The following is a 15,017-nucleotide window of genomic DNA, read 5'->3' as shown; positions in this document are numbered from 1 at the left end:
CCGTGCGTGGGGGGCCGGCTCGCGTGCCTTCGCGCCAACATCGGCCAATGGGAGAGCGCGGTCCGGAGGGGTGGGCGGGGCATCCGCGGCCGCGGCCAATGCAGACGCACACAGTCGCTTTTCGCGGGGCCGAGGCGCGCGCTCCGCCCCCTCCCCCCCCATCCCAGTCCGGAGCTTATGGGCACCGATTGCGCACGCGCACCGCCTGCTGGGACGCGTCCCGAACAGATCACGTGACGGGTTTAGCCTTCACAGGCTCGTGCGCAGCCATCTTCTTGGAGGGCCGTTATGCTAACGACTCCCTTAGGGGAGGGGAGGGAAAGAAATTTGAAGTGTTTCCGGGTCTGGTTCGTAACTCGGCGGAGAAAATGCATCACCGTTTAGACTTACAGGTCCCTAACTCAAGGTGTCATTTAACTTACTCCCTCAGTTTTTAGAAAGAAAGAACTAGTGGTAATAAGTGCAGAATATAGAGCACTTTTTACTACTGATATTTAAGACATGCTATGTAAGTGGCAGAACCTAGGATGGAGGACGCAAGCGGTAATATCCTTCCGCGAGCTCCGAGAATAGAGTCCTGGTCCTTTTAGACTGCCAAGGGGTGGGGTGTAGGGCGGAAGTTATGGCGCAGGGCCGAAGTCTAGCTGCTGAAGGGCGGAAGTAGAATCCCGAAGTCTGCAATCATGGCTCAAGAAAAGGAAGATGTTAGAGATTACAATTTGACGGAGGAACAGAAGGCGATCAAGGACAAGTATCCTCCAGTCAATCGAAAGTATGAATGTGAGTAGGTGGCTCACATCTCTTGCGAACGGGCAACCTCAGCGGCTTACCTGCAGCTTCCTGTCTCGCCCACCTCCTTGCCCCCCAGGTGCTCCTGGTGTAATCTCAGTGTGCCCCGCATTTGTACCTAATTTAGGGGGAAGGTGAAGAAAAAGATCACTTTACTCGAGAATGAAGAAACTTGAGGCTCTGCCTCCCCTTATAGTCTCCTAAAGGTCCACGAGTGCCTAAATCACGTTTATCTTCTCTGGAGATACAGCTCAGTGGTATGGCGCTTGCCCAACATTTATCTTTATAAATTATACTAGCGCTCTAGCGTTTTCAAAGTTTCGTCCTTGAGTTTCTCCCAGTAGCAGAATAATGTGACCATGTTAGAGGACTGGGAAAATGATTGCGAGGTGGGTTGTGTGTCTCTGTCTGTCTCCACACCCCAAGGTTGGATTTTATATTACGTCCTTCAACTGTATTTGAAATAAAAAAGACCACTCTAAATTTTGACAATATAGTTATTCATAAAAATGCATTTAATGTTTTTTTTTCTTTTTTAGTTAAAGCCCTTGTGTCAGCCCCCACACCTTTAATTACAGCACTCTGGAGGCAGAGGCAGTAAGATCTCTATGAATTTGAGGCCAGCCTGGTCTACACAGTGAGTTCCAGGACAGCCAGGGCTACAGAGTAAAACCGTCTCAGAAACAAACAAGACTCTTCTGTCTTTAATGGACATGCTAGAGCAAGGCTCTACGACCAAGCTACAGCTTCAGTTCTAGAGTAATCTTTGAACATAAAGTTCTGAGATGAAAGAATTGGAGAACCACCCCATATAGCAATGCCATCTTTTTAAAAATTTTTAAAGAATTGAGTATAATTTACATAAACAGGAGTAAAGCGTTAAGTACTTTTCTTTTTTTGTGACAGGGTTTCACTCTAACCAAACTTAGAATTATTCTCCTGTCTCCGCTTCCCTGGTGCTGGAATCACAGACTTGAGCTACCACACCTGGCCCCGATTATTATGGCTGCTAAACAGATATACCTGTGTAAGCAGCCCTAGGTTTGATCTAGATCAGTCCTGTCATCTTAGAAAGTTCCCTCAGTTTCTTTCCAGTCTGTTACCCATTTTCTCTTGTATTTGAGTGTACTTGTCTGTGTCAGAGGTTCATGTGAGTGAACTCATGCTCCCAGGTTATTATTTATTATTTAATTTCTATTTGATGGGGGCTTCTTCACCCCATCAAGATAACACAGGCAGACACAAATTGGAGTACAGTCACTACTAATGGCGAAAGCTGAGATTCATTCCAGTTCGTGTAGAGATTGTTTTACAGGAGAATGAGGAGGCAGGGCAAGGGCTCCTAAAGTCAGAGAAGTTACAAAGTACAGAAGATGAGTCATAATTGATGTGGAAGCAACAAGGCCAAGGCTAGTTATGTCTGTTCCCTGGCAGTTTTGGATGTTTGAGTTCTAGCCTCCCACAGACTTGAGACAAGAGGCCCCTGGCTGTGGGAATGATAACATGTTCAAAGAACTAAATCCTTGAGAAAGATTCTTTGGAGCTGGAAAGGATACATATTCACAATTTTAAGGCTTCTTTGGTACTTGCTGTAAAGTAGGGAGGTTAGTGGCCTTTTATCAGCTGTTGGCCGGAACAAAGAGGGAATTCTCCAGCCTTTATCAGGCTTTTCTCAGGCAAGCATTGTTCCTAAGACTTTTGCTCTATCTTGGGATGTGGCCTTATGCTACTAGAAGCCATGCTAGAGTTTGGTCACATGCAGGTGTTCTGATAAAGCTGTTATATACCATGAGTTCTGCAGTTCCCAACAATATTTGGAGATTTGTGTTAATGCTTATTTATTTAATTTGTTGTATCAGAGATTGAATTGAGGATAATTCTCTACCCTTCTATTGACCTCCGTCCCTAACTCCTTTCTTTTTAAAATTAATTTCACTGGGGTCTGTGGTCTTTGGAAACATGACGTTCTATGTTCCTTTATACTTGAGCTCAATACATATACCAGACTGGCCTCAAACTGATGCTCTTCCTGCCTAAGCCTCCAGAAAACCTCAGCTGCAGTTCTAACAACATTGTAGTCTAAAATCTGTCATACGTTCTCTGTGGATTTCAGATTCTCTCTCTTCACCCTTTCCTTCCTTTGCTTTATTTTCTGTTCACACGCAGTATGAAATGTAGACCAGTGCACATGTTAGGTGAGTGCTCTACCACTGAGCCACATCCCCAGCCCTCAGGCTTCTTTTGTAAGTCAAGGTATTATATTAAATGACCTCCAAGAATTCCTGCTAGTGGGCAGAATTGCTGGTTGCAGTGGCACACATCCTTAATCCCAGCATTTGGGGAAATGGGCAAGAGAATCTGTGCCAGCCTGGTCTACTAGTGAATTCCCGCCAGCCAGGATTATATATTAGACCCTGTCTCAAAGCCAAACAAGTGGAAAGAATGGATGAAAACCATGGGATAGGTAAAGAACATACTGAAGAGGAGGAGGTGACAGTCTCAGTGAGACCAGCGGTAGAGCTGTTGTGGTCCAGTCTTTACTATGGGAACACTCATTGTACGGTCTTGTGGAGTTGGCCTTCCTATTCAGGATTAGACTAGCTAGTCAGGAAAAGTAACTGATAGCAAGAAATAGTTATTGAGAGACCAAAGTCTAAGACACCTAACACGCAGGAGGTCTCGCTGTGTCACCCAGGGTAGCCTCCAACTGGGCTCAAATGATTTTCCACCTTCAGACTCAGAGTAGCTGGTACTGCAGGAACCCATTGCTGCACCCAACTGAGATGTTTTAGGATACCTAGAAACATGGTGGTGGCGTGCTTATAATCCTAGCATTCCAGATGGAGGTTGAGGCAGAAGGATCAGACCAGCCCGAACTGCATTGGGAGACCTTGTGTCTAAAACCAAAGCAAAATGAAACAAAACACCTAGAAGACTCCAGAATTTACCATTCGTTTAAGTATGAACTGAGCGGGTAGGTTGTTTTGTTTATAAAATAATACTAGAAAAGAGTTAATATTGTTGAGTAACTACATAGCAAAAGGTCTAACTGCCTCACGTTTTCCTACTCTTTAAAATTTTTTTCTCAGCCGGGTGCTGGTGGTGCATGCCTTTAATCCCAGCACTCAGGAGGCAGAGGTAGGCAGATCTCTGAGTTCAAGGCCAGCCTGGTCTACACACTGAGTTCAAGAACAGCCAGGGCTACACACAGAAACCCTGTCTGGAAAAAAATTTTTTTCTCTAATTTTTTGAAGATTTGTTTATTTTTCTTTTTTTTTTTTTTTTTTTTGGTTTTTCGAGACAGGGTTTCTCTGTGTAGCTTTGCGCCTTTCCTGGGACTCGCTTTGTAGACCAGGCTGGCCTCGAACTCACAGAGATCCGCCTGGCTCTGCCTCCCGAGTGCTGGGATTAAAGGCGTGCGCCACCACCGCCCGGCTTTGTTTATTTTTCTTATGTATGAGTGTTTTGAGGGATGTATTTATGAACACCACATGCATGCCTAGTACCCATGAAGGCATTGGATCCCCCAGAACTGGCATTACCAAGTGATTGTGAGCCACCATGGATGCTGTAATCCATATTCTCTGCAAGACCAGCAAGTGCTCATAACCGATGAGCCATCCCTCCAGCACCGTCTTTCTGTTTGCTTTAATGTACGTCATGTATGTGGTGTGACAGTGTATGTGTGCATGTTCATGGGTGTGTGTGCACATGTGCATCCAGTCAGGACCACTTGGGTGTCAGTCCTTACTTTTCTGCCTTCTTTGAGACAGGCTCTCTTGGCCGCTGTCAGGCTAGCGGCCCAGGAATCTCAAGATCAGTGGTTCTCAACGCTGCAACCCTTTAATACAGATCTCATGTTGTGGGGACCTCCAACCATAAAATTATTTTTATTGTTACCTCATAACTGTAATTTTGCTACTGCTATGAATTGTAATGTAAATATGTGTGTTAGGTGACCCCTTGAAGAGGTCGAGACCCACAGGTTGAGAACAACCAATCTAGGGATTATGGTTTCCTCTTTCTGTTTCCCGTAAGCATGCTAGGATAATAGATGCTTGTGCTGCTGTGTCCGACTTTAACAGGGGTCCTGGAGATCAGAATTCTTGTCATACTGTCTTGCACAGCATGTGCTTTTACCTACTGGCCATCTCTCCACGATACGCTTTATTTCTTACCTCTGTGTGTGAAAATCTGAGAGAAGGATGAATGTGTACATGTGCCACAGTGTGAGTATGGAGGTTGAAGGACAATTTCCAGGAGGCAGTGTTCTCCTTCCACTAGGTGGTCCAGTCCAGTCCAGTCCAGTGCCTTTAGCCACTGAGCCGCCCCTTGCCTTTTCTTTTTCTTTTCTTTTTTGTTTTAATGATGGGATGTTTCTGTATACCCAGGTTGTCCAGGATTCAGTAGCCTGGGCTGGGCTGGAACTTGTGATCCACCTGCCTTGGCCACTTAAGTCCTAGGATTACAAGTGTGAGCCTAGTGTCCCGCTAGGATGATGCTCTGAAGGAGTAGCAATGAACTAGAAGTCTTTTTACTGCTGCTTCTGCCTGCTGTCTGCCAATACCCTGGAGTTATTTTTGTATGATTTGAGAGTCAAGTTCAGTGGCTTACACATATTTTTCCCTTTCTCCCTCAGATTTGGATCATACAGCTGATGTCCAGTAAGTACAGCAAGAATTATTCCTGGAAACTATGTGATGAGTGTTTTAATTTTTTAAAATTTATTTATTATGTATACAGTGTTCTGCCTGCGTGTACACCTGCATGGCAGAAGAGGGTACCAGATCTCATTACAGATGGTTGTGAGCCACCATGTGGTTGTTGGGAATTGAACTCAGAAACTCTGGAAGAGAAGCCAGTGCTCTTAACCTCTAAGCCGTCTCTCCAGCCCAGAATGTTTTGATTTTTTTAATAAAAATTTTTAACTACATTTAATTTTTTATCTACATTTAATTTTTTTAAATTTATTTTATTACTGGGCAGTAGTGGCACACACCTTTAGTCCCAGCACTTGGGAGGCAGAGGCAGGTGAATCTCTGAGTTCAAGGCCAGCCTGATCTACAGAGTGAGTTCCAGGACAGCCAAAGCTACACTAGAAACCCTGTCTCAGGGGGAAAAAAAAGGATTTTTTTATTATCTTATGTGGATGGATATTTGCCTGAATGTGTATTATGTGCACAGTGTGTGTTCCTGCAGCCTGTAGAGGTCAGATGAGACTGGAGTTAGAGATGATTGTGAGCCACCATGTGGGTGCTGGGACTAGAACCTGGGTCCTCTGCAAGAGCAACAAATGCTCTTTACCGCTAGGCCACCTCTCCACCTCTATCTTTTCTTTCTGAAGATAGGGTCTCACTGTGTAGCCCTTGCTGGCCTGGAATTTGTTACATAGATATGTAGATCAGGCTGGCCTCAAACTCCTAGAGATCTACCTTCTTCTGCCTCCTGAGTGTTGGGATTAAAGGTGTTCCCCCATTGTGTAATTACACTTTTATGTATTTTATGGTGTGTGTTTGTGTGTGTCAGAAGACAAATGGGAGGAGTCTGGTCTTCGCTTCCACCACAGTGTTGGGCTGGGTGACAAGCACCCTTACCCGCTGAGCCAACTTCCGGGCCCAAGTGTATTTCTTTCTCCTTTTATTTCATTTTGTTCTAAATGTAAAATGATGGTCTAAAAGCATCCAATTTGGGTGCCTTTAAAGTAGACATTTAGTTTTATATTTATCAAACTGATTTTCTTTTGACTTTGCTGTGGAATTTTCTCTCTTGTAAGTGGATTATATTGTTACAAACATTGTGACCCCTTTAATTTGTTAAAATTATTTCTTAATTTTAACTTTTTTTTTTTTAGGTTACATGCATGGGGAGATACTCTGGAGGAAGCATTTGAACAGTGTGCCATGGCCATGTTTGGTTACATGACAGATACTGGGACTGTGGAACCCCTCCAAACAGTGGAAGTAGAAACCCAAGGTAACTGATATTCTCAAGGAAAAATTATTCGATGGGTATACAATGTTCTGCATGATCTGAACATAGTGTCGCAGTAAGAACAACAGGATGGATTGTGAATCTTTAAATGAGCCGACGAACTTCACTGTACTTGAACCAAGCTTTTAGAGACCAGAGTCACTAACCGTCATCCTGTGATGGCCCCTTTGACCCTGTGTAGGAGATGACTTGCAGTCTCTGCTCTTTCACTTTTTGGATGAGTGGCTTTACAAGTTCAGTGCTGATGAATACTTCATACCCCGGGTAAGCCCAGAGTTCTCTTTGTTTGCTGAGCAAGTAGGCTCTTTGTTCATATTGTAAAGTTGAACATATAATTGAAGATAAAGTATCTGATCAAAAAACCAGTCTGTAAAATATGTGAGGTAATGTTGATTTGTATAAGTTATAGGTCTTTTTTTTAAAGATGTTTTGTTTATTTTTAGTTTATGTATACATTTGTTGTGCCTGCATGTATATCTGTGTGCCATATGCATGGAGTGCCATTGGAGGCCATAAGAGGGCATCATATGTCTTGGTACCATAGTTAGAAATAGTTGTGAGCTACCATATAGTTACTGAGACTCAAACCTGGGTCTTTTGTAAGAGCAGCCAGTACTCTTAATTGCTGAGCAATCTCTAGCTCCATTTGGTCTTTATTGATTAACCTGTTTGCCTAGGTATATTCATTTTTTTACTTAGCTCTCTGAGCACATAGTATTTGATATCAGAATTGTATAAGACTATCTACTATTGGTTAGAGAAAATGTCTTCTTAGCCAGCATGGTGGAATATACCATTCATTATAGCACTCAGAAGAGAAGGCAGAGGCATGAGGAACTCTGTGAGTTCCAGGCCAGCTTGGTCTGCATAGCCAGTTCTAGGTCAGTTGGGGCTCCATATTGAGCCTCTGAGTCAAAAAAAAAAAAAAAAAAGGAAAGAAAAAGAATGTGCCTGATGTGCAAGTTGAAGTTTCAGCTATGTTTATAGGCACATGTTCCAACTGTTACCCTGCAAGTTTAATGGCTCTGTCACTTTGGCCTAAGTTCAACAATTGATGATTTTACATTTTTTTGAGACAGGATTTTTTTTTTGGTTTTTCGAGACAGGGTTTCTCTGTGTAGCTTTGCGCCTTTTCCTGGAACTCACTCGGTAGCCCAGGCTGGCCTCGAACTCACAGAGATCCGCCTGGCTCTGCCTCCCGAGTGCTGGGATTAAAGGCGTGCGCCACCACCGCCCGGCCCGAGACAGGATTTTTTAAATTATAATCCTGGCTATCCTGGAACTCACTTTGTAGACAGGGCTGGCCTTAAACTCAGAGATCTGCCTGTCTCCCAAGTGCTGGATTAAGGGCTTATGCCACTTTGTCCAGCTGATTTTAGATATTTTTGTTTGAGATAGGGTTTCTTTGTCTAACAGCCCTGGCTGTCCTGGAACTCACTTTGTAGACCAGGCTGGCCTCGAATTCACGGAGATCTGCCTGCCTCTGCCTCCCTAGTGCTAGGCTTAAAAACATGAGCCACAGGCTGGGCAGTGGTGGCGCATGCCTTTAATCCCAGCACTCAGGAGGCAGAGCAGGTGAATCTCTGTGAGTTCGAGGCCAGCCTGTCTACAAAGCGAGTTCCAGGAAAGGCGCAAAGCTACACAGAGAAACCCTATCTCGAAAAACCTAAATAAATAAATAAATATAAAAATAAAAACATGAGCCACCACACCCCGCAATTTTAGATTTCTTAATGGGGGGCGGGGAGGAAAAGCCAAATGGAAATTGCTTGCTGTTGTGAACCTCTGGGGCACTTCTCCAGCATCTGACACGTAGCCCTTATGTTTGCAGAAGTCTGTAGTCTCTCCTTTATCACTCCATGACATATATTCCACTGAGTCATAGTCCTACAAAGCTGAAGAGGGCTGTTTTGTTACAGATGGGCTGACAGTGATTAGAACTATGTATCTCCTCCTTTATGGAGATATTTTTTTAACTTTCTTTGCTGATGCCTGGACTCAAGGTTGCAGGGCCTTGCACATTCAGATACTGTATCCACTACAGCTGTTCCTGCAGCAGCCCCTTGACTCATTTACCTCCTGACATGAGGCAGGGTTTCATCTAGCTAACTGGCCTCAAATTCACCTTGTGGTGAAGCGTGGCCTCGAGCTCCTGACCCTTCTGTTTCTCTGTCTCCCGAGTGCTTCCGACATTGGCAGCACACCGGGTTCTGGTTTAGAATGCCTGTTTCTCCAGGATTCCTCCCTTGAATAAATAAAAAAACCTTATCCTTGTGTCTTATTTTACTGGACGTTTTCATTTTCTTTGCTTCAGAGAAATATGATACTGCTTTCTAGGAAATGTGATAAGCTAGAAGTGTTTTAGTAAATGGCCCTGTGTGAAATTGGGGGTTTGTTTGTTTGTTTGTTTGTTTGTTTTGTTTTGTTTTTGAGACGGGGATTCTCCATGTAGTTTTGGTGCCTGTCCTAGAACTCACTCTGTAGCCCAGGCTGGCCTTGAACTCACAGAGATCCGCCTACCTCTGCCTCCCAAGTGCTGGGATAAAGGCGTGTGCCACAACCGCCCAGCCGAATTTGATTTCTTTTTGAGGCAGGGTCTTACTCTTTATCCCAAGTGGCCCTGGCCTCAGGCCCCTCGCCTGAGTTCAAGTGCTGGGTTATGAGCATTTGCTTCTGTTTTTAAGTAAAGATTTTCTGGGCTGGGGTTGTAGCTCGGTTGGAAGAATGCTTACTTAGCATTCCCAAAGCCCTGGTTTCAATCTCCAGCTCTCCACAAAAGCGACCATGCTGACACGTTTGTGATCCCACCACTGCAGTGATGGAGGCAGAAGGGGCTGGAATGCATGGTTGTCCTTGGCTATATTTTGAGGCTCACATGAGTAAATGTAAGCCCTTATCTAAAAAATATTTTAAAGTAGTTAATTAACAAGTTAATAATTGAATTAAAACGTTGAATTTTTTTCCTCTTTAGGAAGTGAAAGTGCTCAATATTGATCAAAAAAATTTCAAGTTACGGTCAATTGGGTAAGTTTTGAAACTAGTTAAGTAGCAAGTCATGAAAGATGTTAAAATACATTCTCCATTGCTACCAGTGGGCAAAGCAACAAATATAAATGGTGAGTTAGGAGGACTGCACTTGGCTAGACCTTGCAGGTTGAGCTGAGGGAGACACCTAGGAGTGTGAGGTCACCTGAGCTTTACAGACTTGAGAACTTGTGGAAATAATGTTCTTTCTGATGATAGAGTGTGAGTCCCAATTTCAAAATTTGATTTTATATGTATGGGTATTTGCCTGCATGTATGTCTGTTTACCACGTGTGCCTAGTGCCTGCAGAAGCCAGAAGAGGGTGTCAGATCTCCTGTAACTAGAATTACAGACAGTTGTGAGCTATATGAGCATTGAGAATTGAACCCAGGTCCTCTGGAAGAACAGCCAGTGCTGTTAACCACTGAGCAATTACTCCAGCCCTCAATTATTTTTATGGTTAAAAAAAAAGGTGCCAGGTGGCAGTGGTGTACACCTTTAATCCCTGGTCTACAGAGTGAGATTCAGGACGGGAACCAAAACTGCAAAGAGAAGCCCTGTCTCAAAAAAACGGGGTGGGGTGGGGTATTTATAATCAGCAGCTGGCCTCAGTTTAGATGATCCTAGCAATTGTTTTTGGTTTTTCAAGATAGGGTTCTCTGTGTAGCCCTGGCTGTCCTGGAACTCACTCCATAGATCAGGCTGCCCCTAGACTCAGGGATCCGCCTGCCTGTGTATCCCAGTGCTGAGATTAAACATATGCCACCATGCTCAGCTTGATCCCTATTTTGTTAGCAGCATCTCAAACGACATAATCTAGAGCCTGTGGTTCATGAACTTTGTTCTCTGGTAGATCTATGCGGTTTACTGCCCTGACCCTGCCATCTCTTTCTGCTTCTCCAGTTTGGGACCACATTTATAAGGCTTACTTTAAAATGGCGAGAATAAAATAACAAATAGAAAATTGTAGGAATAATAACCATGTTTTTACTTTCCTTCTCAAGGTGGGGAGAAGAATTTTCATTGTCCAAGCACCCTCAGGTATGTATGTTCAGAAGTCTAGCCATTGAAAGCATTTCGTCCTTTCTTACATAAAATCTGCGTATGTGAAAGTAGACTTCATTCTTAATAGTGTGAAGTGGCAGGTTTGCCCAGGTGTCTCTTACCAGAAGCATATATTAAAACACTGATCTCATGCATCTGTTTGGTCAGTTAGGAGTCCCATTGGGCTCCAGGATCAAGTGTGTTACAGATTGTGAGGGAATTCTTTTTTTTTTTTTTTTTTTTTTTTTGGTTTTTCGAGACAGGGTTTCTCTGTGTAGCTTTGCGCCTTTCCTGGATCTCGATCTGTAGACCAGGCTGACCTCGAACTCACAGAGATCCTCCTGCCTCTGCCTCCCGAGTGCTGGAATTAAAGCACACCACCACCGCCCGGTGTGAGGGAATTCTATTTTATCTTATTCTATTTTTAAAGATTTATTTATTTACTATGTATATAGTATTCTGCCTACATGTGTCCTTGCAGGCCAGAAGAGGACACCAGATCTCATTACAGGTGGTTGTGAGCTGCCATTTGGGTGCTGGAAATTGAACTCAGGACCTCTGGAAGAGCAGTCAGTGCTCTTAACCACTGAGCCATCTCTCCAGCCCGTGAGGGAATTTTAAAGTCTGGTTTTCTGTTTGTTTGGTTGGACTTTTTGCTTGTTTTTAAAACAGAATCTCACTGTGTAGCTTTGGCTGGACTGGAACTCACCTTGTAGACCAGGCTAGCCTTGAACTCACAGAGATCTCCTTGTCTGTTTCAGCCTCTAGAGGACTGAAATTACAGGCATGGGCCACCAGAGCTGTGGTCTCTACAGTGGAGATGCTGGGATAGATGTTCTCTCTGTCTCTCTGGGAATTGAATGCAGGGCCTTGTGTGTGCTACACAAACGGTCCACGACTGAGCTCCAGCTTCAGCCCTCTTTTTACTTTAAAAAATTCATGTGGAAAGCCAGGTGTAGTGGTATATACCTTTAATCCCAGAAGGAAGAGGCAGATAAATCTCTGTGAGTTTGAGGCCAGCCTGGTCTACAGAGTGAGTTCCAGGACAGCCAGGACCACATGGAGACCCTGTGTCAAACAAACAAATTCATTTGGAAATGACTGCAGAAAAGGGACAGATTGGTAACACAGTAGTAGCTGTGGGGGTTTGGGGGGACTATGGTCAATAAAGAAGAAGGTTTATTTTCTGCCTTTTGCTAGGAGGTTTATAGTAAGTGTTAGTTTTTCGGCTGCGTTGTGTCCTTACCCTGCAAGGAAATGCCACGAAACACGACAGAATCCGCTAACAAGAGTTTTATTAAAGGTAAAGGGACAGAGAGTGAACAGGCCTGCGGGAAACACGTGTGTAGAAAAGAAAAGGGAACCGGGAACATGGCGCCAGATCTTAAAGGCTGGGCGTGGACAGATCAGCGTCACTACTACACGCAAGCGCGTAGATCACATGGCCACGTTGCGCTGCGCGCTTACGTGGCTAGTGGGACGTCATGGATCTTGGTCACGCGAGATGCCCTGACCCGGAAATGGCTATCTGGACCTGGACCTAGCTAGGCGGAAGTATCTGCCAGGCATATGCAGACACGCCTGACCGTGGGGGCTTGTTGTAAATCTTTCAGCAAGTTTCTATGCAAAGTGGAAATGAGTAAGGAGGGGGGATACACTGGAGAGAGAGGATGTAGAATTTTGGTAAGTGGTGCTGTGGAATCAGTTCATAGGGTAGAGTTGGCTTTGGATAGGCCTGGAACAGGCCATTCGTTACTGCGGGAACGATAGATCTGAGGACCAAGTGGATGGTAGATTGACTGTGGATATATATATGAGTTATTTCTTATTATTGATAGCTCCTACTTTCTCTAAGGAGCATTGTTGATTAAGAGTGAGAATGGAGGCCGGGCGGTGGTGGCGCACGCCTTTAATCCCAGCACTCGGGAGGCAGAGCCAGGCAGATCTCTGTGAGTTCGAGGCCAACCTGGTCTCCAAAGCGAGTTCCAGCAAAGGCGCAAAGCTACACAGAGAAACCCTGTCTCGAAAAACCAAAAAAAAAAAGAGTGAGAATGGAGGGGAGATGCCTGAGGAGAAAATGTGAATTGTCCCTGGGAGGAGAAAAGCTACCCATGTAGATTACTGCTCAGTAAAGAACCATTTGAGATGTGGATGTACATATAGACACTGTGTGCCTCAGGCAGAAAGTAGAATTTGACTTAGGTGATGACATCACATATCTTCTCCCGTGGCATCTTGACATATCTGTTGTGCATTAGAGCTATCAGGTGCCATTCACCTATTACCTGGTACGTTATTATTAGAGATTCTTTATGGAGTTGGAAGGAACTTAGAGGACATCTAATCCTTTTGTTCTAAACTGGACAGTGTGGGGTACTGTCATGTTTCAGAAGCCTGGGAAAGCTCTGACCTGTGTCATTCTCTGTCACTCCAGCCAGACCTGCAAAGAGAACAGGCTGAGTGCTCGGGCTGCAGTCAAGGTGTGAGGAGGAGGTAGGGACAGGAAGAGCCCTGGGCTAGCGTAGAAAAGCTTGTGTTGTTTGCTCTGACTCATTCTAGGAATTAAAAACAACCGTGTCCAGCCAGTCAGAAGGCCGCCCTGAGCATCCGGGCGGGCATTAGCACTGGCTCCTCCAGGACGCCCGGCCCCTTCTGTCTGCTGACTGCCTCTCGCTGTCTTACACCAGCTTTTGCCTCTGCACTAACTGGAGAGCCACCAGTTTCTTGTTTAGAATTACAGTTTGACTTTCTGCCAGAAACTTCCTGCTAGAGCTAGAGTCTAAATCCAGTTTCTTTCTTTCTTTTTTCCTTTGACGCCAACATTAGGGAACAGAAGTCAAAGCAATAACGTACTCGGCAATGCAAGTCTACAGTGAGGAGAAGCCAGAGGTGTTTGTGATCATCGACATTTAAGATGCCAAGAAAAAAAGAGACTCCTACGGAGAACTGATTTGTTTTCTTCCTTTTGAGAAGATGCAATGATTTGTTTTCTATAGTGTCTTTGCTAAATAGAAATACAGAACTGGGAATCAAAGTGTGACTTCAGAAGTGGAAAACCAGTGTGGAGTCTTGGTCTGTGAGTCTAGATAATGAGGAACGACTAGTCTTGTACTGGATCATTGCAGCAGGTGCCTTACACCTTCCAGTGGAATGCAAGCGCTCCAGCATGGTCTCAGGGGAATGCCCACTGGTGTAGGAGCCGCTGGGACCGACTCCAACTTCAAACAAAGTAATTTGAACCGGGTATGATAGACATATGCCTGTGATCACCACACTCAGGAGCCTGAGTTTGAGACCAGCTTTGGCTATAGAATGAGTTTGAAGCTACCCTGGGTGACATAACATGTCCCTGTCTCAAAAAAAGAAAAGTGTAGGGCAAGGAGAACATGTACATTGAGGTTATGTTTTTAGGTTGCTAAGGGACAGGGCCATCCTCTGTTCCAGTTGGTTCTTTGAGTAGAACCCTCAAGAAGACTTCTTACCTCAGCTGGGAGAGAGGAGGGGAGACTTCTTAGAAGCATCCTGATTTCCTTTTTTTTTTTTTTTTTTTCCCTGAGACAGGGTTTTTCTGTGTATCTCTGGCTGTCCTGGAACTCACTCTATAGACCAGGCTGGCCTCAATCTCAGAGATCTGCCTGCCTCTGCCTCCTGAGTGCTGGGATTAAAGGAGTGTGCCACCACCACCTGGCTCTCTCTTCTTTTTAAACAGCGATGATACTTCATATTTTGTTAGAAGAAATATCTGATATGTAAGAAATATCTGAAGGGTCCTACATAGAGACACTTCAGACAATTTTATTTTATTATTTATTTTTCACAGTATTGAGGATTAAGCCCCATCATAGTAGCTACGTGCCCTACCACTGAGTTTATACTTAAATCCTAAAGTGAAATTTTATTTATGTTTATTATTTATTGGTTTTCCCAGACAGGGTTTCTTTATGTAGCCCTAGCTATCCTGGAACTCACTCTGTAGACCAGACTGATCAAGAACTAAGAGATCCACCTGCTTCTGCCTCCTAATTGCTGGGATTAAAGGCATGCACTACCACTACCCAGTTTTCTGCTAATTTTTTTTTTTTTTTTTTTTTTGAGACCAGGTCTCATTATGTAGACCAGGTTGGCCTTGAACACATAGTGCGAGACTGAAAGAAGAGACTAGAGAAGA

The 15,017-nt window shown here is 44.3% G+C and overlaps 1 protein-coding gene across 4 annotated transcripts; it reads left to right on the top strand.

Annotated features, from left to right (window-relative positions):
• Nucleotides 1-344: 344 nt before the first annotated feature.
• Zbtb8os (zinc finger and BTB domain containing 8 opposite strand) lies at nucleotides 345-14,903 on the top strand. 4 transcript variants are annotated; one of them, XM_052717022.1, is made up of 7 exons: nucleotides 348-780; nucleotides 5,429-5,453; nucleotides 6,641-6,762; nucleotides 6,962-7,044; nucleotides 9,752-9,804; nucleotides 10,810-10,846; nucleotides 13,676-14,903. In XM_052717022.1, exons 1-7 carry the CDS (start codon nucleotides 684-686, stop codon nucleotides 13,760-13,762), a joined length of 504 nt encoding a protein of 167 aa, XP_052572982.1. In that variant the 5' UTR covers nucleotides 348-683; the 3' UTR covers nucleotides 13,763-14,903. The 4 variants fall into 4 exon arrangements, with proteins under 4 accessions (XP_052572985.1, XP_052572982.1, XP_052572983.1 ...); XM_052717023.1 differs by lacking the exon at nucleotides 348-780 and adding an exon at nucleotides 789-868; XM_052717026.1 differs by lacking the exon at nucleotides 348-780 and adding an exon at nucleotides 896-1,046.
• The last annotated feature ends 114 nt before the right edge of the window (nucleotides 14,904-15,017 follow it).

This window comes from Peromyscus californicus, unplaced genomic scaffold (assembly GCF_007827085.1).
Source record: "Peromyscus californicus insignis strain IS unplaced genomic scaffold, ASM782708v3 Scaffold_5__1_contigs__length_169319896, whole genome shotgun sequence".
NCBI classification, from domain to species: Eukaryota; Metazoa; Chordata; class Mammalia; order Rodentia; family Cricetidae; genus Peromyscus; species Peromyscus californicus.
The sequence above is the reverse complement of the archived record's forward strand: the minus strand, read 5'-3'. Positions and strand labels throughout refer to the sequence as shown.